Source organism: Ambystoma mexicanum, chromosome 3q, assembly GCF_040938575.1.
Source record: "Ambystoma mexicanum isolate Mex_15411 chromosome 3q, UKY_AmexF1_1, whole genome shotgun sequence".
NCBI classification, from domain to species: Eukaryota; Metazoa; Chordata; class Amphibia; order Caudata; family Ambystomatidae; genus Ambystoma; species Ambystoma mexicanum.
The window spans coordinates 531,912,873-531,939,292 of record NC_090926.1 but is presented as its reverse complement, the minus strand read 5'-3'; the positions used below and the strand labels follow the sequence as shown (position 1 = coordinate 531,939,292).

General features: G+C 43.4%; 1 protein-coding gene across 7 annotated transcripts in view; it reads right to left on the bottom strand.

Annotated features, from left to right (window-relative positions):
* Positions 1-376: 376 nt before the first annotated feature.
* Positions 377-26,420, bottom strand: part of TENM2 (teneurin transmembrane protein 2) — a 3,863,575-nt gene continuing 3,837,531 nt past the window's right edge. For all 7 annotated transcript variants that reach the window (XM_069654289.1, XM_069654288.1, XM_069654292.1 and 4 more), the window contains 2 exons: positions 6,798-6,928; positions 377-2,356 (listed from right to left, as the gene is read on the bottom strand). In XM_069654289.1, the coding sequence (XP_069510390.1) occupies positions 1,595-2,356; positions 6,798-6,928 (893 nt within the window). In that variant the 3' untranslated portion in view covers positions 377-1,594. The remainder of the gene's footprint in view (positions 2,357-6,797; positions 6,929-26,420) is intronic.

Sequence of the window (26,420 nt, the reverse complement as noted above, 5' to 3'; positions counted from 1 at the left end):
GCCAGCATAGTGGTGAAGGATCAGGGGTGTTCTATTCCAAAACATCTCTGAGGGCCACATATTGAGTAGCCAGGCTCTATAATACCATGAAATCAGAAAGCAATGCATTAAGATTCTTCTACAAGATGTTCACAGTTACCTCCTCTGGTGTAGGTGCCTCAGACTATAACTGTCGGGTTGATTTAAGTAAACATCCCACAACCCTAGCATCATCTGTGACTGTTTGCAAAGAGGTTGGCATTCCAGAAGCAATGGCCACTGGTCAGATTTAGAATTCCGGCAATTTCGCAGGAGGCACACCCACTCATTCAGCCAATGATCTGACAGTATTTGAATATTCACGATTCCTAATCAATACACAGACAGCCTACTCCAGTGTCGGTCTCTGTTTCTCTTAATGTTTATTAAAATACAATGTTTTTTTATTCTCTATTTTCCCCCAAGTGCACAACAGAAAGCAAATATTCACATGAGTTTTAGAGACTTTATTTAAGTATAAACGATTTAAACACTTTGCCATAAATTATCTTTGCCTGTCTCTATTCTTTGCTTAGCAGCAAATTAAAATATAAAACCTCAATGAACAGTTCATACATGTATCTTACAAAAAAAAAACAGAAAAAAGTTCTTGTACCAAAGTTCATATTCGACCTTTGTAGTGACTGCAATGTGATTGTCTCAGTTTCTTGACCAAACAAACACACTTAGACTTGTATTCTTGAAACAGTGATTTGTGCCATCTGGCTCTTGTATGTACAGGGTGATCTGAAGCGGTGCCCGTTTGCGATCGTGTGACACAATGCCCACACATCTACTGGAACTGATACCGACAAACTACTGAACCTAAACAGACTTTACACCCTGTAACTGTGTATACTCTCCACAATGGAATCTCCAAAGACAGACAAGAGAATGAAACCATTTGTCGTGACCAGAATGGCCTTTCTGACTTTTGTCTTCTTTACACTCTACTCCCTTTCTTGAATAAGTTAAGTTTATCAGACAAGCATAGGGCCAAAGTGCAAATACAGTTCCCTTTTCTTACACACATATTATTCCACTTTTGTTCTTCTACAACCAGTGCTTTCGTGTTTTCTTCTTTCTTTCCAGTGCTATTAAATCACTTCAAAGTCACGATTTTAATGAAAAACTGCACTTTGCGCAAATTAAGACCTTACGACTATTTATCAAACAAGCAGTCTCAATATGTTTTTCAGCAGGTATGCGGGGGAAGATGGCCCTCTTCTGTCTCATAAAGTCTGCTCACTTGTTAATGAAGTGAGGTAAATCATAAGGACGATGTTCACGTTTGTCGAAACCCAGAACAAGTGGGTAATATTTTTTGGGGGGGGGACTTTCTTTTTCGTAAAGAGTTGTGTTCTGTTTGCCATTGGGCAATTAGTCCATTCCAGGCTTGAATAGAATTTGCTCGGACAGTGGCAATTCACTCATAAAATGTGAGCTTTTAAGCCACTGATAGGTCCCAAAGCAGCTCATCCCAGTGCCCCACTTAGGTCTCTTCATCTCCTTAGGAGAGGAGATAACAGCTATGACCACTGAGTCATCCAGCCCGGGATGACAGCAGGTTAATTTGTTACCTCTTTCCCATTTCATTTTGTCTTAAAAACTGGATGTTGCTGTTACTGTCCGCCAGCTCTGGGTACTGCTCCACGGGAAGTACATAGTATCCCTCGTAACCTTGAACCCGACCTGTACTCAACAGCTGCTGCCTTTCCCCCTCAGTCCACAAGCGGCTTCCGTCCCTTGCGTCACGTGCCTTTTGCTGCTCCTTGAGCCATGCTGCTCCCAAGGCCCGCTGGCGAGCCTGGTCAAGCACTCTCGCCCTCTCGTCATCGAGCGCATCAATGGTCAAACCATAGCGGATGTTGAGCAGCAACGTTGAATACTGAAATTCAATATTCGTGAAGCGCCTAGTCCTTCCGTTGACCAGGATGGTCGGTTGCGACACCGTTACATTAATGCCACTGTCCAGGACTTTCCGTCCCGTTGTAATTCCAAAGGTGAGAAGGTCACTGTCCGATGACCCAATCTTGACAAAGTAATGGGTATCCTTGCCTTCAATGTTGTAATGCATTCTGTCTAGATAGTGGGCACTGTTGAGCACTAAGGCAATTTTTTTGCTGTCTTCGGTGGCAATGCTGGAAATTCCTGTTGTAACGCGGCCTTCTTTGATAGCAAACATGATCCCTTTTCCAATAATTGGGATTGTGGTGGCAAACCAGTGGCCAGGCTTCTCACGGATATTTCCATGCAGTTGTTTTAATATGGTCTGCCCCTCTAAAGCCATGAATTCCTGGTTCTGTCTCTCTGTGGTCTGCTGGACACCAGTTATCAGCTAAAGAGAAAAGAGAAAAGAAACACGTAAGGTCTGAGGAAACATGCGTATATTGGGTTCATATATAGATAGACGCATAGCAGGTCACCATAAATTAATCTTGCATGCAGAGAAAAGGCAGGATTTGAACAAGGGACTCAGCCGTCATACCAACACCTAAAGTGGTTTTCTGATTCAAAGTCCATAACAGTTCTGTAGGAAAACGATGCTGCATGTCCATGCATGCATACATGATGTGGATTTCAGGTCATGTGAAGTGGGGTAGAGGTTCAGAATAATGGAAACAAAACCTATGCATTCAACCACCTGAGGTGAGTAACTCAATGGTACTCCACTGAGTGGGTCTACACTATGCACTCTGACCCTGACTTTTTTCCCAGAAACCTTCACCTTACGTAATCAAAATGGTAGTTCAGGATGCCCTCTCACTGGCAGCTTGGATGATGAGTTCAGATGACCCTTCTAGTGATGAGACATGTGCAGACAATGAGATATGATAGGTCAATTTTTAATACCCAGAGGTTTCTAAGCGCTGACCCGGGGATTGAACCTGTATTGCTCCGTGACGTCTTGCTCTCAAGGCGGGCACGTTGCCGCTGAGCTATCATCCCTATGATGCGTGCCCTTCACTCTCAGGTGCTCTCAATCCAAAACACACAAACGCACCAATACCCCACCACATGAAGTGATCATTGTGAAGGATGCACTGATCCATTTGCAAGTACCACCGTAATATAGTCCTTACTGGCTAGGGACTGGCACTGTGCAGCTCTTGCTGGAGAGGAGTTTCCTGTGTCTGTTCTCACAGTGCATGGCATGTCCAGCAGGGAGCGGGTCTGGGCCATTCCTGAAGGTGTTCATGACTGCAGATAGTATCACTGTGCGGACTCCCTGCTGCATTATGAAAGGGGTTTAAATGAGTGGGCAGCGCCAGCGGAGAAGACATCCATCAAACATGGCGGACCTTTTACACTGCGCAGGGCCCATGCATATTCATGAGTGCACTCTGGGAAGATGCATTAGCAATGCATTAATAGCTTATTGACAATGCACCCCATTCAGAATATGAAGCATGGCGGTGGACGGCACAGCACACATATACACTCTTACTCTTTTCAAAGGGACTTGCAATGTGCCACCGAGTCCCAAAGTGTTTACTCACAGAGCAAATACTGATTTCCAACTTCACACTCAGCATATTAACAAAACAGAGCACTTTACACACTAGGCACGTGCACCGTGCTTCGAAGGGATATTTTGCCAGCAAGGAATTCAGGGCTTAATAAAATAGAAACCACGGCAACCAGAAATACATTACAATTTATGTGGTTTCACTTCTGTTCGGTGTTAAGAGTATCTCGTGGCGTCCACAGAACACGCTCTACCAAGTCAACAGCGCAGATTTGCCCCATATGGGTGTCTGCGGAACACTGTCGTTTACCTGAATGTTCTGCGTAAAATTATTACGTGACGGAACAAATAAGCGCATGCCGAGTGTTTATAGCTGCGCATAAAAAGCCAAAAGGGTAATGATCTTCTGCGATAGGTAGAACAGATGCTGCGCTACCTCTAGATTTCCCCGCGCCGCTGTTAATCAAGTAAGAACTCAAGGGTCCTCATTTGAAGAGCTAATGATACTGCAATTAGGATAATAATCAAGGCTGGTGAAAAAGATAATAAGCAGATGCAGGCTATGCTGAGAAAGCCATGCTGATGGAACAGTTGTTTCGCTGGTGATAAAAAGACATGTGGAGGTTTTGTACGGCCGGGAGGGCACCGGCGCTAGGCTGAGCGGTGTAGGCACTAACCCACAATCAGAAGGTTAATCGCTACTACTGAACAGGAGTGGGAGTACATTGGGTGGGAGGATACTGAGCAGTAGGGACACAGGGCAGTAGGAGGACAGGCAAAACAACTAACCCAACTGCAATGGCCACAGTTGTTAAATTCTCTCAACCAGTCGGTTGCTGATCCTGCATGCTATACATTTTCTGACCATTTGGGCTAGTTATCCTGCATGCTATTAAAATATCTCACCCAGCAGGTTGCTGATCCTGCATGCTATTGATTTTTCTGACCATTTGGGCTGGTTATCCTGCATTCTATTGAAATCTCTCACCCAGCCAGTTGTTGATTCTGCATGCTACTCAATTTTCTGACACTTTGGGCTGGTTATCCTGAATGCTATTAAAATCTATCACCCAGCCGGTTGTTGATTCTGCATGCTACTGTATTTTCTGACCCTTTGGACTAGTTATCCTGCATGCTATTAAAATCTCTCACCTAGCAGGTTGGTGATCTTGCATGCTACTGAGTTTTCTGACCCTTTGGGCTAGTTATCCTGCATGCAATTAAAATATCTCACCCGGCGGGTTGTTGATTCTGCATGCTATTGAATTTTCTGACCCTTCAGGCTAGTTATTCTACATGCTATTACAATCTCTCAGGCAGTGGGTTGGTATCCTGCATGCTATTGAATTTTCTGTCCCTTCGGGCTAGTTATCCTGCATGTTATTGAAGTCTCTGAATTTTCTGTCCCTTCGGGCTAGTTATCCTGCATGCTATTGCTATTTTGATTGTAGCATTTTGGAAAAAGCATGACACTAATACACAATGCAAACCAGGCCAGAGTGCAATATGTGAATGCCGAGTTCTCTTTTTTCTGGGTGCATGCAGGGCGTGGATGGCATGGTGTTCCCTGTTTAAGCACCTTAGTACATATGTGTGATAGCAGGAGCGAGGGACACTTGTCTTCTTCTCACTGTTGTGCCCATGTGTCATGAGAAAGTTCCCTGTAGATATGTGATGCCCCCTAGTCCCAGAGCTTCAGGGGAATTTGCCCCTTGTCCTTTAAATGGTTCCCGGATGCTACTCCCTATTGCCCACAGCTGGCTGGCAATGTCCCTGTTACGTCTGCGGCTGGGGGTGTGTGAAAAAGTTCATGTCTGGAATATGGCCCATGGGTAGTGAGGGTAGTCCGGTACCTCTTACGTGAGGCAATACATCCACTATTTTCACTAGGCCACAACTCACACTTGTTCCTTGTTCTTTCTAACCGATTGCTGCTAGGCAACGGCAATAAACAGTAGCCTACGTTGCCTCTGGCTATGATGAAAACTGGCCTCATCTTGTACTGGAGGAGAGAGGCAACAAGGAATGAGTTGGATCACAGGCCCAATATTGGCTGAAGGAAAGTGCTCCCTAGGTAGACTTTTACCCTAGGTGAGTAAGTGACCTTTCACTGGTAACCACCTTCTGACTGTTGCCCCTCTCTTACCCAATATTGCCTAATTTATTATCAAATGGAGCAAAATGTGTTCCTATGCCGAGTCTCTGCCCAATTCGGTTTTCATTGAGTCCGTTCCTGTTCCCAGTGCTGGCCCTCATAAGTGACCAGAGGTGTAACCTGCTAGAAAAGCTAAACCTCAGAAAAAGATGAGCCTGCAGAAGGTGGTCTCCTTGATACTAAAGATGACTTTTGAGAGGAAGGCTGAGCACATGCATTGCTTTTAAAAATCCATGTTATTTAGGTTAGAGGATAAATTACAAAATATTGCTGTTAGTTTGCCAATCACTTTTGAAGAATATGATACTTGAATTAGTATGCCAATGTATGTCTGCTTGATAAATGTTTTCTTGGCCCCATCCTTATATCCCCCCTTATTGTTTATGTATACGGTTTCCTTTCACCAATCTACTTAGCCATAATTAGCAGCTCACACAGCAGGAGCGCAACCGATGCATTCTATGCAAAAGAAAGGGGCATGCAGACATTGCCATCAGCACTTCTTCTGGGCTTGATTCTTAACCATAGTATTCTCTGTGCTGTGGGATGCTGGAGTTAAGACTCTTGCGCAAGAAGACATGTTGAGGGTTATATTGTGTTAAATGCTGCAATGAGCACTGGCACTTAAGTCCTTTGGCACAGTATTGCCATTGCCTTAGTTTAATGTAACCATAAACATGATTGCTACTACCATGCCCTATTCAACATATTGTATGGAGACATACATAGACCTACAACTTCATTATATTTTATAATTTTCTTTAGTTTTAGAATTTGGGCATGACCAAGCTAAGTTCTTTCACATTTTGTTGAATACGTTATTTGGTAAGTGGAAGAATGGGGCATGACAAACTTACATAGACATTAAAATTCACAAGGGGTGCCCTCCCTTCAACCCTAGTAATAAATAAATAAATATATATATATATATATATATATATATATATATATATATATATATATATATATATATTTACTAGGGGGAGACTACAGACGTGCAGGAGATTTTAACAAGCAACCCGTTGAGTGCACTTATATATAAGTGCACTCAACGGGTTGCTTGCTAAAATCTCCTGCACGTCTGTAGTCTCCCAAGCACTTTATCAATGGCACAGATACTTATAGAGGTACCAACAAGCAAGCAGGCCTACTCACCTGCCCATTTTCACATTCCTGACTTGCTGTCAGCTCGTAGGGTGGAGGCACAAAGTATGTTTGTGCTCTGGGAAAACCGGGGATGATGTTGCTGAGCTGGAATCCAAACATCACCAGCCAACTTTTCACATCTGCCAGAGAAAGGAGAAATGTTTTTCAAGGAAGGCGTAGTGTTATAAAATATTCAACAGCACAGGGTTCTTGGCAAACGAGAGCAAGCCTTATGTTAGGCAACACTGATTGATCACACTTAATTTTGGGAGATAAATCCCTCATTCTGATTGGAAGATTAGCAAGCTGTAAAGAAGGACAGGCTTCTATAGTGCTTTAGTGGTACACAGAGGAGCTATCAAGCAAGTAGCAGACACATTTCAGATTCCCATTCTATCTACCCTGAAGCCCCCACGAGTTAGGCGGTGGTTAAGGGAATGGAGTGCTATTTAGCACAGTAAAGAGGAGTAAATATAAACTATAAAGCGTAGAAATCAAATGCCCCTCTTTGACACTAACAGGCCCAAACCCTTACACGCAGAAGAAAGCCGGTGCTCTTTGCCACTGTTGCACATGGGATTTCCCTTATGGAACTGCAGAGAGTCGCGAAATTGAGTAAAGGGCAACCCCCTTGGCCTTGCGAATGTCCCCCCTATCAACCTTTGCTCCCTATGCTTCCAGGCCCTGACGCGGTACTAAGTCATGCCCACCTCCACCCAGGTGTCTTCAGATTGCACAACAACATTCCCATGAAAGGTCCTCACTCCACTCTCAGTCAACAGGGGCCTTGAGCAGAATCTCTGCTGGGTTTGGGGCAGAAGAATAGGACGTTTCTGACGGTCACATTGTCACCCAGGGGCAACTCAGTGGATGCCATACGTTACCATGAGTGACTGCAACAGGCTACTGGCTAAAGCAGGGGTGTGTAGCTAGCCCCGCCTGTTTCTGAGGGTATTTTCAGAAACATATCATCATGAATTACGATGAAGTATTGCAATACTACCTGGCTTGCATCATGCCTCCAAAAATGTCTCTTTCGTCTCTGTCTGGTGACCCGTAGGACTGTAGCCGGTACAAATACAGGCCTGAGACTTGGGCCTTAAAAGCTGTATCAGGCTAATGGACTGTGCATTGCTAATGTTGATCCTTTTAAAGGATCCAATGCTAACGTTGATCCTGTTGAAGCACCCAGCTTTTAGTCCTCCCTCTCCACTGAGTTTAGGCATGCTGATATCTCTCCAAGTTGGGCCCCGGAGCCATCACCCAAGCCCAAACTGTCCTCTGTCCATTGCTGTTTGCTAGAACACCTTCTGGCACAACTTATATGTACTGCTTTCTCACTAGCTGGTGGTCTTTAATTTGATCTTTGTGACTTTCTATACCAAATGACTTACTCCAATGGGTTTTTCCCAGCAAACTAGGTTATAACGTGACTGCTAATAAGTCTTCAGGTATTCTTTTTATTGTTGTATTCAAGGGGTTACTTTTCCTTTTGCTTTCCTCTAAAACTGACCTTATTCTTGCCCTATTCCGCTCCTGTTTACTGAAGTCAAGCAAAGGGGGTGTGTCACGTAGCACTCCTGTCTATGGGGAAGGGTCCACAGAGGGCGACGCCCATCGTCCCTGTCTATCTTTCCTTGTGGGTTGGAGCTTTATTGTCTCCAAGACCCCAGAGAAGGTTCATCACCCGTCTCGATCAACCCAGGTTTCTGACAGGTATGTAGCGTTCAGCACAATATGCCGGTTATATGACCAATATGTGAATATGTGGGTTATGCGAACACATACGCGTGCTATACTGCTTTGCATAGCCAGCATATAGTCCAATATGAAAGCTAAGCGTTATATTGCTGAAGGAAATGAATTGAAAGGACATCATTTGAGGTGGTGTTTAAGTTGATTGTCTAGTGCAATAATCACTCTTGTCTAAATAATACTTCTTCAGTGGAGACAAAACAATGCAATTATTTAGTTTGGTAGGAAATTGTGCAATGTTTGCAAGCAGTAGAGACCCGTTTCCACTCACTTCAAAATAAATATCATGTATGTAATTGTGCATTTGTTTCATATGTTTCAGAAGTGTAGGATGGCAACTCATTCAGTCAGCGCTATGTATGCCCAACAACTTTAAGAAAATCTTGGTATCACATCAAAAGACAGTTTGGAGATGGGCAAAAGACAAAATCTAAGATGGACAGATGGCTTACCGGCAGGGTGTATAGTTTGCCACTTGACCTTTTATCTAAGGGTCCCCTACCTGTGACTATGATATGATATATGTCATTTATAACCCGCCTGTACACAAGTTTTTCTAGTAATGTGATCAGCCTTTATGGCGACACAAGCTCGGGAGGATAGCTCAGGGGCAACGCGAAGCAAGACAACGCTGAGCAACACAGGTTTGAACCCCGGGTCGTGCTTAGAAACCTCTGCATATTAAGCAACTTATAAATAACCCATTACAATTACAATCTGCCAAACCGAGCGCAGCACCATTCATCAGTCCAGTGTCCCTTGAAGTTGTTCGGCAGTACCTTGCTTATGCCCCAACTTGCACAACAAAATCAAAACTCCACCGGTGTCTTAGATACGAGCTAAAGGATACACGGAGATCGCTGTTGGAAATGTCCGTAAAGAGACAACCAAACCTGCTGCCAAGTAAATAGTCGCCTCTTTGATAAGGAAATAGAGTTCTTTGCTTAAGGTGTGAACTTTAACTCCTAATGGTGATCCTGGGAAAATCACTTTACTTACAGTGACTCAGTTCCTTGCTCTGCCAAACTGGAAGCATTTAAGAAATGGGCCAGTTCCTGGAATGGCACAACAGATGTGTGTCTGTCTCAGTGCAAGGCAGAAGCTAATACCTATTCTATTAAACTGCTTCTCAGACGACTTCTATATAAAGAGCACCTGAGTGTATTGCTGTGCACCACTGGCTTCTGTATAATAAAATTCGCAGCCACAGAAATGACACGCGCGCAGCAGTGAGCAGATGCACTCTTTTATTAGTTTGGCTGTTAGGTGGAACTAAAACGCCACCTATACGCCAACACATTTTCATTAGAGTACAGGTAGGTGGGAATGGCCTATCAGGAGGGACACAGGTGTTGTTTGGCTAATTACCCACCCACTGACTGCCCATGGCCATGCTAATCCTTATGGCCAATCCCACCCACTTCCTGCCCCTCCCCGCCCAAAAGACATCCTCCAGGGATCTCTTTGAGATAGTTTTATCAAGCCTTACCATCAAAAATGTATCCCAAAGTGCCTGCCCTTGTTTTCTCAAAGCAATCTTCGGAGAGTTAGTTAATGACTTGGAATTGTAAACAAGCTACTGCTTTTGCAGACGCTATTATCGATGGGAAGTTAATACCTCTACAACGTGCCTGGCAAATTGCCAGTGCTTGCATGTCACGATGCATATACTTGAGTTCACGCTAGCTAGGGTTACATTTGCAGCCCACACCTTGAGGTGTACCGGTTGCAAATCTTCTGTAATGCATCCTGATATTAGGGAGGGAGCCACAGTCACAGATGCTGTAAGCCTTCATTTGCAAGCAAGCCACCATAGAATGACCTCACATCCCAGAGGTTAATGATGGCATCTTCTGCTCTCAGATTAGTTAAGGTGTCATCGTTTTAGAGACCATCATTCGATGAATTCTACCGATGGCCCATTTCACAATCTGACTGACAGAGAGGTGTTCAGCCCTCCATTGTGTGAGCCGCACAAAGCATTCATTTCTGCCTCAGTCACTCGGCACAGCTTTTATAATTCTGTCCTATCCGTTTGTAATGTTTCTCAAAGCATTTCATTAAATCATTAGTGTGACTCCCTCTTTCCCATAAGAAAGTGCTTCCAACAAAGGCATCGTCAGGTGTTAGGTGTAATTACCGCATGTAAAACGCGCTGTGCATTGTGTGCGGGGAAGACGTCAAGTCTGTTTAATCATTTCAGAAAATTACACTCCAAGTGACTGTCATGAATTCCTGCGTGTGATTTCAAGTGGGTCATCAATTACCGATTAGGCAACCGCTAATGGAAAATGAAGCATTAGCGGCCTGCATCATGAACACATCAGATTTTACAGGGATATTTTAAGGGCACCAAATACACTGTGTACGTTTTCCATCAAGCATGCTTCACTTAGTCTAAGCGGATTCTCGGTTGATGCCAAGATGTTTTTGCGGTGTAACAGCTGGGACGTGAAACTCTATTTCTCTCAATAGGATCTGAGGGGTCAATGTGGAAGCTACAGGAGAGGGGGCATCTTGGATTTCAGAAAAACGAGAACAGTACCAGAATGATAATGATTATCTTTGGAAAATAAAAAGTAATTGTCTAATTAAGGGGCCTGCATAATGATTTATGGAAGCAGTGCTCAGCCCGCATATTAAATATAGGGTATCCTCCGTGCCCCAATTTTACACTTCCTTGTGCAATATATCATATTTCTTTATAAGATCACCATTAATTATTAATATAAAGCAGAACATCTGTTCCTTTGTTCAGTATACAATTCCACACCGTTCCACCAATCTGCACCAAATTGTGCATAGTTACCTGTTAGAGCCCTCTGGATATTATTGGCTACGTGACATTTGGACACACCCCTTTCCGTGGATTCCAGCAAAACTCTAAATATGTTTGTGGGTTTGTTGCTTGGAAAAGCGTTTTTCCTTATACAATTCCACACCGTTCCACCAATCTGCACCAAATTTGGCATAGTTCCCTGTTAGGACCCTCCGGTCATTACTGGCTACATGACATTTGGACACCCAACCTCTTCCCCCGGATTTCAGCCCCTTCACACATGAGACGGTTGCCGGAAATAGGCAAAACATCAATAACCGGACAAAGCTCATTTTAAGCATCCCGACGCAAGGAACAAACCTCAGACAGAACTGGAAAACCACATTTCAAGGCCCTAGGACGCACCTTTTCTGAGCTATTTGCATCACGATGCACTGCCCTGCTGCAGGGTGAGGCGACAGGTGGGGAGAGCACACCAAAGTTCTCAGTACTGAAGCATGCCAACTCTTGTCTCCCCTCCACGTCTGCTCAGGGGTGTGTCAGCCAACCACACACAACCATTCTCAGTGCGGTTTACTTCAGAGTGCAAAGAACATCAAGCGATAAGCGACTCGTAACAGCGACCTACAAGATCATTGATTTTGCTTGTGAAAAATAAACCTGGCGAGGCACAATATGCCAGCTCTTGGACAAGAGTAGGTACTCTGAGACTTCTAGGGCACTGATCTGACACAGCATTAAAAAGTATTCATATAGCCTAACATACTAAACTGGGTATACCACCACAGAAGGCAATACTCATATATTTCAGTGGTTTTCACACATAGGACGAATCGAGCCAGTGAAATCACAAGAGTATAGGAGTACATGTTTCTGGAACCCAGTAGTCTATTAATCCCTGCCATAGTGGAATTGTATGCAAGTATATGGTTTTACAAAGCAAAAAAGAGAACTGTACAGTGATAAAAGAAGGGTCACCAAAGAATGTATATCCACAGTATGGCATGTAAGAGGGCTCGGAGGAGGATGGATATTTGGGCCTGCAGCACATGGTGGGAGATGGATACTTGCATTGCCTACTGCACCCAGGTGCTGTGCATACCAGTCTTGTGGACATATTTGCAAACGCACCATGCCCGCACATTTGCTGTAAAAAGCAGACTGTATGCTGTGGTCCCATGGTACGAGTATTCCTTCCTTTTAAAAAGCATCAAGGCAGCTTATCAATGACTTTTGATCTTGGGCAACAAACTGGACAGAACACACACATTCCAGTAGACAGATGCTTTTACAACTGGGTAGTCGTCTTTTTTATTCAGCACTACATTTTGTTCAGCTGCATGACCTTAATTGGTGAATTCTTGGCACAGTGCCACCTAGAACAGGCCGACCTAGAGCAGAAAGGTACTATCAGTTATCTGACTCTTGACTACTCATTCATTCTTCATTGTTCTGCTCACACTCACTGTCATCCGCTTATTTTCCATATATCTCTTGAAGTGAGATATGTTTTGGGTGATCTTGCCGTCACCATTGACCCCTTCGCACGAGAGTCCGAAGCCCTGCAACCAGAGCTCACTCCATTTCCAAATGTTTGTCGGCTTTTAAAGTTCCTGCCACCATAATGAAACCAGAACAGACTAGATGGCTCACTATTGGGATGGTAGTTCTGCCTTACTCTAGCTGTCCTTCTCCCCTTCTCAGTACACAACTGGTGCTGATATGTGTGAGTATTAAGAAAATGAGGATGTGTCTCTCTAGTTGGTCTCTTCCTCGTCCTAGTATTAAGCTGGAATCTCTTTGGGTACATTTTAATGGAAGAACAGGGAAAGGGTTGGCAACAGCCTACAAAGGCTTGAGGGGTAGAGGGTTTGTTATGAAAAGTAAATGGGAGATATCATGCTTCCCCTAAGGACGTCCTCTCCTCACTCCCCAAGTCTCCTCCACCCAGGTGATGCTCCCTCACATATCCACCCCCAGGCTCAGGATCCAAGACTGATGGCCAAGAAGTGAGGACGCTCTCAGGTTCCTCACACACCAGATCAATCAGTAGTCTCCTGGTGAATTTATCAGATGCATTTTCATCGTAAGGGGCAAGGTTGTTCCCAAAATGCCTGGTACATCGTTCCCAGCATGGGCCAAACACATAAAGATCATTCATATCAAAAGGTATGGGACGATAAAAGGCAGCAGCGTTGGAGGCACCGTGCTCAGTGTCCAACATTTCAAATACCTCTCTGCATGAAACGGCTAAAGCAGAAAAGGTGCCTGGCATTGAGGGGGTTGTACAGCTCTAATATTAGCATGCCCACCAGCTGGTGTCGAAATGTGGTGAGACTGAGGGAGCACTCGTGTCAAATGGATGGAGTGGGATTTCTTCAAGGCAATCTCATCCTCTTCGCCATTATGGGATATTTGTGCCTATAGCATTGTTAGGGAATGCAATACATGGAGTCAGTGGATGCAGAATCTTTCTTTATTATTTTTGAGCTGGCAACTGCAGAGCGGGACAAAAACCTTGATGCACATGCGCAAACTTGCGCGTCACTATTGATCGCTGTCTTCCTGATGTGGCAGTGCCAGGACAATCTCGTCCGGCATTAACTGTATGACAAGACAGGTACCAACCACAATCCAATACCTTTTTGGTAAAGGAAATTATTTGTATCTGAAATATATGATCTTATTGTCAGGCATGCAGTACTCATGCAGTGAATGTACACTGAACTGTTGCTCCTTTTTCAACCATCCTTTCCCATTCCTATCCCTTTTCGGATTGTGCGCCTGGTCGCAATTGTGTTTGCAATAAGGCACGTTGGCATGTCATGACTGGGTAGTGAGTCCATGACAAATGACACCACCAAAGGGCTTTGTGCACCAAGTCTGAGTTATTTTTTAACAAGAAATTGGCAGGTCTTAGCTCTTATTCGTGGCTTCTCCTTAATGTCCACTCTGAGGCGTCGCACCCCTATTGTCATCCGCTATAACCCAGAACCTAAGCAGGGGATTGCATTAATTTGTTTATTTGCATTTGTTGAGCGCGCTAAACCCGGTGGCATCAAGGCGCTTACCTCACCATTCATTATCACCACACTATTGGGCTTCCTAGCCAATGAGGGTGCAGAGTACAATGTGCCCTTGTGCTATGTATTTTGTGTGAATCGATAAAGCATCACAGAGATGTGCTGCCCCAGTTCACCTTTGCCCCGCCCTATCATAGTGGAGGCTGTACTGGGCTATTGGGTCTTGTATAGTCCTACTTCTGCCACTTGAATGGATTCTTGCGCTGCTATTACAGACAGTGGCATCTGTACCTAATAGATAACCCGATAAAATGTGCCTTAAAGATCATTTGCAGACTTCCCTCTAGATGTAGACCTTGATAAGAGATTTGAATTGCAGGTGATCCGTAGTGGTCCTTGATTACGGGTTCTGTGTGGTCCATAACCCCGTCCACGGAGCCGACTGAGCCGAGCCTGTAGCTGCTGAAGACTGGATTTGAGCTCCTATCCCGGTTAGGGGGCTTCACTGGTCTGAGGTTGCACAATGTCTGGGCCTCGTGCACGGCTCGGTAGTGAATGCCCATCACATGAGTGGGACCCGGGTATGCGCTGTCATCACAGCTGACACAGGTGTCTTGGGCTCGGTTTACATATTCGCATTCATCATGCACTCTACATCACGCTGGCTGTTTTTTTTACACAATGCCCGCAGCTGTTGCGAAAACATGTGAGATGCTATTGAGAAATAACACTTGATCATGAAATGAAAACCTTACAAGGTTGTGCTCCACCTGTCAGCTTTCTGAAAGATCAGGCATGAGAGACAATTATACTGCAGTGAAATTGACTGTGAACATTTCTAAGGCATTACAATACTTTGGAGTGCCAATGACAAAGACAGAATGCACTTTGCGCTGTCTGTATAATACAGTGCAGTTGTAAGGGACTCGTTAGATGAAGGCAAACACAATGAGAGCAGCGCTTTGCCCGAGAACAACAGACTTTTCATTTCTCTGCCTTGGAACCTACAAACACTAAGAACAGGCACGGTAATGTGGCAGTGCAACTCGCGGTTGGTTGTCTCAAAATAGGGTGTCATTTAATGAAAACCAGCCTACCGGTTTGTCTATGGGGTAAAGTGAGGTTATCTACCACGATCGTTCAACATATTTAGTGGTCGTTAGCTGCTATGCTTTACAGAGGGACATATTTCATTAAGAATTGGACAGGATAGCCTCTTTTGCCATACATCTGGGTGCCCCTTCAAATCCTTCCACAATATCCGCATGCATCTTTATTTTATTATTTCCTTGGCGCCTCAATAGCTCCTGCGGCATCGTGATTAGTTATATGGTAAGAGTCACAGTACCACGGCGTTGAACCATTGTTTGATTTTCATTCACATCTTCACACTGGTTAAACACACTATCCCTGCAGACACAATTATTTCAAAGCTACAGATTTAAAAATGAAATGGACGACCGCCTTTGCTAAAAAAAGGAACGTACATAACCCATCTTTAATATTATGTTAAAAGAGACTACTACATATGGTTAAACATATTCAACTTCTGTTTTCAATATAAATATTTGAATATAAATATTACAAACACATGTATCTCTCTCACACACACACACACACAAGCACACACACACACACACACACAGAACACAAGCACATCTCTTGTTTAGTATCATTGGTGCATGCCATTATTATACTGTTTAACCAATGGGAAGCCTCGATTTTTAAGTATAACATGACATAATGTGTAAAATATGATGACGTTTCCATGTGAGTGCTCGAGAGACATTTAAAAAACACTTGGCCAGATCATGTCCCTCGAACACTTTGACAATATAGAGCCATCAGAGATGATGTGTCACTATCTACCTGTCTATCTATCTGTCTGTCTGTCTGTCTGTCTGTCTGTCCTTCTGTCTGTCTGTCTATTGATCTATCGGTATATCAATCTCTCTATCTATCGGTCTCTCTATATCTCTATCAATCTATCTATCGATCTCTCTATCCCTCTATCTTTCCATCTGTCTATCTATCCCTCTATCTGTCTCTCTATCTGTCTGTCTATCTGTCTGTCTATCTATCTATCTATCTATCTATCTATCTATCTATCTATCGATCTGTCTATCGGTCTATCAATCTCTCTATCTGTCTATCTATGGGTCTCTCTATCAGTCTATATAACTGTCTATCCTCTATATCTGTCTATCTATAGGCCTATCTGTCTATCTATCTAGCTGTCTATTTATCTGTCTCTCTATCTCTCAATCTCTCTATCGGTCTCTCTATATGTCTATCTATCGGTCTCCCTAGCGCTCTATCTATCTATCTATCTATCTATCTATCTATCTATCTATCTATCTATCTATCTATCTATCTATCTATCTATCTGTCTGTCTGTCTGTCTGTCTGTCTGTCTGTCTGTCTGTCTGTCTGCCTATCTATCTATCTATCTATCTATCTATCTATCTATCTATCTATCTGTCTATATATCTCTCTACATGTCTATCTATCTCACATTGTCAAGCACATCGATTTTCCAGAGTGAGAACTAATTTTGGCTAAAGCTTGCTTTTCAAAAGCTTTAATTTCATTTAGAACACTGAGTAATGAATTGTTCAGAGAAGCGTATCGTATGCTTGGGTGTGCAGACACAAATTCAATTAACATAGCATGTGTGACATTTGGGGTGAAAATGTAACTGTAAGTCAATTAGCAGATTGGAACAGTGCCACAGAATGCTAATAGATGTGTTTTAATAAAGGCATAGAGCCTTTTCCGAACAGGAATGTGTATATTTTGCTATGAGCCTAGATACCGCTGTTATATGTAATTTGTCATTTTCATATAAAGGATTCCTATGGTCTCTTCTGCTGGGCTCATTGAAACACATATTTCCTACGAATAAGGACTACTATGCCAGAACTTGTGAGCTAGCTGAAAATAAGCATCCCTCTTGCTAACCAATATAATCTACACACCGCATCCCCCTCGAGCCTTTTCTCAGGGGTTTTAAGACAGTGTCAAGCCACAAGCACAGACTGTGGGTTAGCTTGCTACTTACTTCTGTGGTAAGCCCCAGTGCTGATACTAATTGTTTTAAGAAGGACAGATGAGTTGGGTGCAGAATACATGAATTGGCAAGGAGCAAGTATCCTTCCTAATGCACGTGCAGGTGGAGGTATACACCAAATTGTTCGTTTACAATTGATCGAATGAACAATGGACCAATTTCCTGTTCTGAGGGATTTTGAGCCACAGGATGTCTTTTGTCCAAGTGAATGCACATATTCTTGATTTTAAGTGACTGTATGAAGGTTAGGCAATAATGGTTGGACTTGATAACCTTGAAGATGATACAGGGGTAATTGCAGATGGTTTGAGAATCAAGGGGTTACTCATAAACAGTGATCAGCACAGGATTGACATTGCCAAATGTTCCTGTCGACAGAAATGAGGAGAACAGTGAAATGGAAGTGGATTCAAATGTTACAAGGTGGTATGAAAGGGAAGCTGTCAGGAAAATGCCCATGGATTAGATTGGCCACTCAGCCAAACAATTCATAGGGAATTTGATTGAGCATTGAGAATGCCCAGAAATTACCAGCTTCAATTCAATGAAACCACATAAAGAATACCCTTGGTTGTCACATACCAACCAGCACTAACACCACTGAATAGAATTGTTAACTACCTAAAATTAATATTCACCCAAGAAGAGGGAGCTGAGCAACATTTTCATTGAAACCCCTTTAATTGCATAAAAACAACTGAATAAGGATAATGATGTGTCATTTATATAGCGCCTTTATCTAAAGTGCTTTACAGAGCACATATTTACATACAATATCACCCAACGAAATTGGTATTCATGTATCAAACTCAGAAGGATGAAAGGCTGAGTTGGCCTTGCTGGATTTGAACCCGTGACCTACAGATCACACTCAGATCGCAGGAGCGAGCGCTCAGTCCACTGAGCTATCTTACCAGCTATCTAGTATGGTCCCTCACCAGAAGCACATTTCTACCAGAGCAGGTAGCTATAATAGGGGAATGTCCACATTCAATGTTAGTAACGGCAAAACCTGCCAAAACATCTGCACCAAATTATCTCCACAGTACCAACTCTACTTCTATCAGGTGCATTCTCCTTTTCCTCACTTTTCCCCAGAAGCTCAATGTTTTCAGAGCCATGCTACTCCAGGCTGGATACCTACAACAGCCTCTTTCTTTTTATTTTAATGATTTTTATTGTTAAAATATTGATTTTGATACAGATATCAACAGGTTACAGACTTTGAATAAAACAAGAACAACAGAGAAATGACATAGTAATTGATTTTGATCCTTTGTAATAGTATTTCTATAAGGCTAAATCATTTGTTAAATTCACTTGCGAATGTAATATGAACTATAATAGATATAAACCGCATTAATATAACATGTAGTTTAGAATTAATTATATCACAGGTCTGCAACGAGTGATTAATATATAGTGAAAATAGAGATTTGGGGGGAGACGTACAGGGAGACAGACTAGAGACATATAAGGATAAGGAGGGAAGAGGATAGGGGGGGAATGGGTATATTGGATTATTTCATCAAAATAATCTAATCATTTCAAACATTATCAAGTTCTAGCATTTTTGAATAAGTATGGCAATATGAATAATGATGCTAATATAAGAATGTAAATTTATGTACCATGAGCAGTTGCATTAAAACAGTTAAGAACAGCCTCTTTCTTAATCTACCCTCCTCATCTAATCGCCTCCTCGAGCTAATCCAGAATAGGGCCGCAAGACTTATCCTTGGCCTTAAGCCGTGCAACCATATCTCTTCAGCCCTACAATCTCTCGACTGGCTCCCAGTTGCTACCAAGATCAAATTTAATTCACTATTAATCATCCATATTGATGTCTAGGGCCTGGGACCATGCAATCTGCCACTCACTCTCACCAAATACTCTCCTTCCAGATCCCTCCGATCTTCTGGCTCCAACTCTCTGCATGTCAAGCGCTTCTCTAAGCAGAGAGCAGGCAGCCGCTCCCTTTCCTCAGCTGGCTGCCTCCTCTGGAACGGTCTCCCTATTTCACTCTGCCTTCAGCAGGATATCCTCAATTTCTGCAAACAGCTTAAGGCCTTGCCCTTTTCCTTCTCCTCAACTCTCTCCCTTCCGTGCTAAGTAGCTGTGATCTGGTGGCCTGGGACCTCATGTGTCATTCAGGGTCCTGGCCTTCTATCCAATCACTCACAGCATCCACCCTAGCCCTGCACTTGCCATTGCCACCAAGGTGGACTCACAGGCCAACACCTATTACAGGGGCTGGTGACACCTCCCCCTTCTAGTGTTCATCAGAACTTACCCCCTCCCTGTGTGCCTTTCTCTCTCTGCACTTGCACAATCCAAATGTTTCACAAGGCCTAGTAGGACTTCTTTGTTTTTGTATTTTTGCATATTCCATGTTTGCCTTTCCCCTGTTTCCTTCGCTTTGCCCTGTGGGCGCTTTGAAACACAGTTTTCTTGATGTGTAAGCGCCTTACAAATGCCCAATGAAATTAAAAAACAAAAAAAAAATTACAGACAGAAGGGATATACAACCTGCAGATCATCCGATGTGGTTACCTCATTCAATATAAGAAATGCCCACAAGGAAAGGATGCTGGTGAGATTTGCAAGGAACTACATGAAAGAATGAACCTACACAGATACACCATATTGAATGGGAACACTAGTTGGTCAACACTTTATTTACAAAGGATGGGCACACACCTCAGGGCCTCACAATTATGGCACTGAACGGTGGTGTAAAGATCCAGGAATGAGATGCAGACACAGAGAGCTCATAGTTCTGACTATAAACTTTAATTTGATAAATAAGGGTTTGGGAAAGGCCTTGCCATCCCTATGCCAGGATGTGTTTTCCCTATTACAACAACAACTAAGGGTCTGTCCATTGTCAAGATATCCAAATCAAAATGTCCTGTGTCCAAAATCCTATTATGGCCCTCACACTTTTAACATAACTCAAAGATGAAAAGGGGCCATGTCTTTAGCCTCGGTAGTGTACAAATTGTTCAAGTTCAGAAGTAAAGGTGTACCTTTAACACAAAAGTTCCAATGGATACAATCCACAATTCTAGGAGAGTGTGCCTTACCACAGGTTTGCTCTTCACCAACACAACAGTTCTTAAGGGCATGATTGTTCCTTAAATGTCTCTGTACAGCAACAGAAAAAGTGACTTGTATGTTAAGCAACTAAGATTCAGTTGATATACTCTCCTGCCAGGTCTTTTCTCTTATACTACATTTAACAATGCTTGCAAATGTATCTTTGCCTGGTATGCCCCCTGCTAGGGCTTTCCTCTTTTATGCTTCACTTGATAGTTTTCTATTTTAGTTTTGACTGGTATACTCTCTTGCCAGGGCTTTTCTTTCTTGAGCATTATCCAACACACTTCCAAACTTCACTATGCCTGGTGTACTCTCTTGCCTGGGCTTTTCTTTAATCAACACATTTGTACACTTCACTGTGCCTGGTATATTTTCTTTTGCCAGGGCATTTCTTTCAACGCATTTGTGAACTTCACTGTACCTGGTATACGCCCTTGCCAGGGCTTTTCCTTCATGAACTTTATTCAACACACTTGCAAACTTCACTGTGCCTGGTATGCTCTCTTGCAAGGGCTTTTTCATACGTCTCTCTTGACGCACCTGAGAACTTGATTCACAATAATATTTGGTGGCGGGCTTCACACTTAATGTCAGCCTATTTTCATTACAATGTCTTAGTTTTATTCTTTGCAAATATTCATTAACATTCTTTGACTCACTTTCTCCTTTGAGGTACTTTACCCCATTATTCTTATTTAGTCACTCTTCCCTGTAGCCTCCCGGACATCTAGCACTCGTATTTCCCTAAGCGTTTCTTTGGTGTGCGGCATTCTGGGAGGCATGCTTCTCTCCATTTGGTTTGTGACGTTTGGGTTTCTTCGATGGTTGGTGGCTTCCCTGCCGCTTGCTTTTGAGTCGCGTCTCCACTGGGATCTTACTTCTCCCGGTTGATTTGTTCACCTCTTGCTTCCCGCTTGGCTCTCCCCCAACTTCTGGCTTCTTGTGGATAGCTGCTTCTGCAGTTGGCTTCGCATCCAGGGATACCAAAGTTGCTTTGGGCAGCGTGACAAGGGGGTACTTCTCCCTGTGTCATACTGTTGTTCCTGTTCTCCTTCCCCTTCGGAGGACTTGCCTCTGCCGGACTCCTCCAGGCAATGGTTTATATCCCAGGCATGCTGATGTGCCTTTTAAATTTCCCAGCACCAATCAGCAGCTCTCTAGACCACGTTCTGTGCTTTTCGCTTTCAGTGATCTTCCTTGGTCTAAGCAGCTTTCTCATCACAGTACTTTCATTTTTAAAGGAATGGTAATGAGTTTTAGGAAACATACGCACAACACAAGGGAAGATATCCACAATGGTTTCTCTGGGTAGTGAAGGGAGTTATGGCAATAAGCCATTAAGGCATGGGAAACTTATGGGGAAAAGGGGATACCATGTTCCATGCAATGATGCATCACCCCCTTGAAGGTCACCTACCCCCATGTAATCCTCCTTCATGTAACCTTCCCCAGGGTCAGGATCAGGTAGCAGCTGCCATCCCGTGGCCTTATGGGAAGAGGCTACCGCTGGGAAAGGAGTGATGACACCATCAGATTATTTGCAGTGGCCTCCCAAATACCTCACAAAGAAGAACATTGGAGTTCAAGTACTTGAAGATTCTCAACCTGAAAAATGCTCGCCTGAACATATACACAGGATTTATGGCACCCTATGGCCTATTCTGAGCTTGAGACTGTCAAGGCAACCACATCACCACCAGAAGATTACCCAACATTACCATCTCTCACATATGACTGTTAGATACAATGTTTCGGACCCCAGAATGAGCAAGGACACCAGAATCATGTAAGATGATTTTGGATGTCTGGGCACACATTTTTGGTATCCATTATCGAACAATAGTACATATGTTTATCCTCAAGAAAGGGGCTTGTGATGGAAGGGGGGACAGAGAATGTTGTTGTGTGACATCAACTGAGGGACTATACCCTAGGTAGTCGTACCTGTCCCCAGGTGAAGAATTTCTCCCCATTAGGTCCTCCCTCACTAAACCACCCCTAGGGAGACTATTGGGTAGTGGCCTAACCCCTTAGCCTCATGGGAAGGGGACCCCCTGGGGAGAAGTGATGGCACATATTGAATCTTCACAGTGGGATAGGGATAGGAGGGTCTCATGTTATTTCCTTAGAAATGTACGGTTCTTGACATGAGAGGTTTGAATTATGCTTCCCCCCCATGAGGTCTTAAACTGGGCAGTGCTTTGCTGATGAGTCAACATCATTCTTGTGTTTATCCGGTAACTTAAGTTAGGGAAAAGTTAGGGAAAATGCCTCAGTCTTTTCACCCTAGAATGTAACCCATATTGCACTGACATGCTTACAACCCTTCCTTGCCCATTAATGAATAGTACCATCAGCAGGCTGGCATGGATCAATGAGCCAGAGTCAGGATATCCCATATGTGTATGTAGGAAAACAACAACACAACAGTGTGCAAGACATTGGCTTTGCGACTGGACACACATCGGATTAGTTCTAAGGACTTCTGTATGACTAGTGGGGTATCTTGTCAAATTTCAGTAGTCCCACTTACACATAGGCCTGGATAAACTTGCTAAAACATAATTTATTTGACCCTCAACTATGTTGGGGAGATTTTGCCTATTTTGCCAGACACAGGTCCAAAGTCAGGTAGAATTGAGAATGGCATATCTACTCAGTCGAATCACTAGTTTTATAGAGCCTCAAAGCTACTAAAGGAAGTTTGAGGCTCGATACAAATCCAACCTCACTTCCTGGCCCCTGTGATGCCTTAATGGCAGAGCAAATGGGGGACTCCATCCAGCCTGTTGCTAAGAACTATTTGCACATGTTGTACAAAACATAACTGGCACGTCTAGTGTGCTGCTGAGGATCTGTGCCTGCTGCCTTGCCTTTGATTTCCATAATATAAGGGCAATAATATATCAACTTTGCACCCGTGCGAATGCAGTCAGCCCTAGGGCAAAACTTTTCCCAGTGTAACAAACATATTGTTTCCATGCATTCGTGCATCAGGGCAAAAGAACAGCACAATGGCAAGAATATCCCTGCTTCAAAAATGCATTAATAGAATGTGTTTCTTGCACTAGAGCATGTTTGCCTAGGTGTTAATTGCAGTTACAATGGTGCACATTTTCTGTTATACCACCACCAATTCTAATTGATCTAACTAGTTGTGTGTTCACTGTAGTATATGCAATTTGTGTGTCAACTATAGCTGAACAATAACTCGCCTTTGTTTAGCAACCATATTGACAAAATGCAATAACCAAAGTTGAAATGTGTATTGATAAGCTTGAGTGCTTCAGTTGCAGATAATAGCTCACTGTGTTAAGCACTTGTTGCTGAGATCTGTGTGCACGTACTAGATCAATGTTCCATATCCCGACAAAATATATTTTGTGACTCCTCTGTCTGAAGTTGATTAATGTAAGTATTTGCAAGTTGGTGATAGTAAGACCTACTGCACCGCAAAACAACATACCTGTATCAGAAAGCAATTTGTACAAAACCTAACTCAGCATCAGTAAGATTCCATGTCTATAGCTCAGCCCCTCCAAGCAAGGTTTATAGGAACTCAGCGTAGGGATGAGCAGCCATCCCTAATGAAGAGCATAGTGCTTTAGTCAGGAGAGCTGAGTATGAAAGCACAATTTGAGACAATTGAGTCAACTTTCAATGCTCACTTCATGACTTTGGCACTGGTCGACACAGTGATCTTGAGCACATCCTCTTATCTCACTGTATGGTCCTGTGCTGCCTCTGATGAAACAGATTTGTCTTCTCCCACTTTGCTGTCATTGTTAGGTCAATATCCTGCTCTATATGCACATGTGTGACCCCTTTCAAAATGACTACACAGCCAGAAGGTGTGAGAAGTAGGCACAGCATAGATGTATATATAACAACCTTAAAAACCTAAGTGCCTGATTTCTCATGTTTGCCTCTGTGACCCATGTAAATGTGCCTGGAGTTGTTAAGGTTTGGGTGGCTCCATATAAACACATAGGCCCTCATTACAAGTCAGGCGTTAAGGGTTTAACGGCACCGTCGGCGCCGTTAACCCTTAACGCCTGATTCACACTTTAATGCCTGCTTTTTGCAGGCGTTAAAGTCCAAGGCGCTAAGCGACCTTGGTGCTAATTACGGCACCGTAATTTACGGTGCCGTAATTAGCGCCTTCCCCATCCCCATTATGCCCTATGGGGCAAAAATGGGAATGGGGAAGGGCAAATGGTGAATGGGGAATTACCGCCCCACTCTCCTTGGAATGGGGCGGTAATTCCGCCATCCACCATGGTCGGAATCCGGCTTGGACCATGGTGCTAATAGCACCATGGTCCACCGCCTGACTTGTAATGAGGGCCATACAAACTAACTAAACAGTAAGGGTCTACGTGGTTCACAGCCGTGGAATTGAAAATAATCTTTTCACACTCTTGACAATGCATGCATCAAGTAGTCTTTTTTCTTTCACCATGTAAATGAAGAATATGTCAGAGAAGCACTCCCATTCTGCCTGCCTATACGCACTGGCTTTTTGCATAACCCTGTGCGCCTCTGAACCCGATCCACCCATCCTCCTTATCCATGCAGTCTGAAGGGTAATTCGATTTTCTGAGGGTACCATTTATTTGTTCCTTACCTTTTGCTTTCAATTTAAGCATGTGAAAACATTTCTTATTATAGCAGCATGATAACTTGTGACTGCCTATTTAATTTTTGGGGTGCACCAGCATTTGCTCAAATAAAAGTAAACCACACAAAATATGCATGTCTAATACTTATTTTTCTGCAAATGATCAATGACACAGGTTAATGACATGCTTCAATTAGACCTTCTTCCATCTTTGCCTCCTACCTATGCTACTCCTATTATGACTCTAGGCTTGTATTTGTTTATTTGAAAAGCACTTATACACAAGCGAAGTGCTTCAAAGTGCTTCAAGGTAGGAAGGGAACAAGGGAATACAGTGGTCATTCTTGTGCCTTGAAGTTTTCCGAATGATCTAAAAAAATAACTAGCATACTAGGCCAGAGGCATTTCAACTAGTGCAAGTGCATGACAGGAAGGAATGAGAGAAGGGGACGTGGGGGCAGAAGAGCATACAATCAATAAACTACCTTACTATGCCTAACGACTTGTCAGATAGTGCAAGTACATGACAAAGAGTGGGGAGAGGAGGGGGCGAGGAGAGGGAAAAGGACATACAGAACAATAAACTACCGTACTAGGCCTAGCAACATTTCAGATTGATTGGTGGTTGCTCGTCACTAATACGCCTATGCTCGAGTCTTTCAGGTACAACCAAGCAAGGGAGGGGAGACAGAGAGAGGACAGGACAGAACAAACGTTCTAGGCCTAGTACGTTCACGGCGGTGCAAGTGCACAGACAGGAAGTGCAAGGGAGGGGACAAGTGCATCCAGTCCAGCAAGGGTCTTGTGTTAAGTGCATAGTGGTTGCCCCTCTCAAGGAGCGTATTCCGAGTGCAGTAGAGTGCCAAGCAGATTGCAGAGGTCCGGAGGCAAGTGCAGGACACTTACCTGTGATAATGTGGTTCATCAAATACTGTTATAGCATTTGCACGTTATTCCCAGCCAAGATGAAGAGCAACCTACAAGCCCACCTAAAACACGCCTATCACATTACCAAGAGACTGCATCCCTGAATTAGCTGCTGATGAACCATTAGGTAGATGGCACACGTTCCTGCACTTTTCACGCAGTGATGTGTGGACATGCTCTGGACATTTTGCAAGGAGTTTTTCCACTCTACCAAATGAGTAGTGGCCCAAAGATGTCTGCCCATTCCAAAACTCCCCTCTGTAGAATGAGGTATAATTCTAAAGCAAAGAGAAATATACCTTCTGGAATTGCCTCCAACTTCATCTTTGAATTCCAGATCCCTCCTTGAGATATT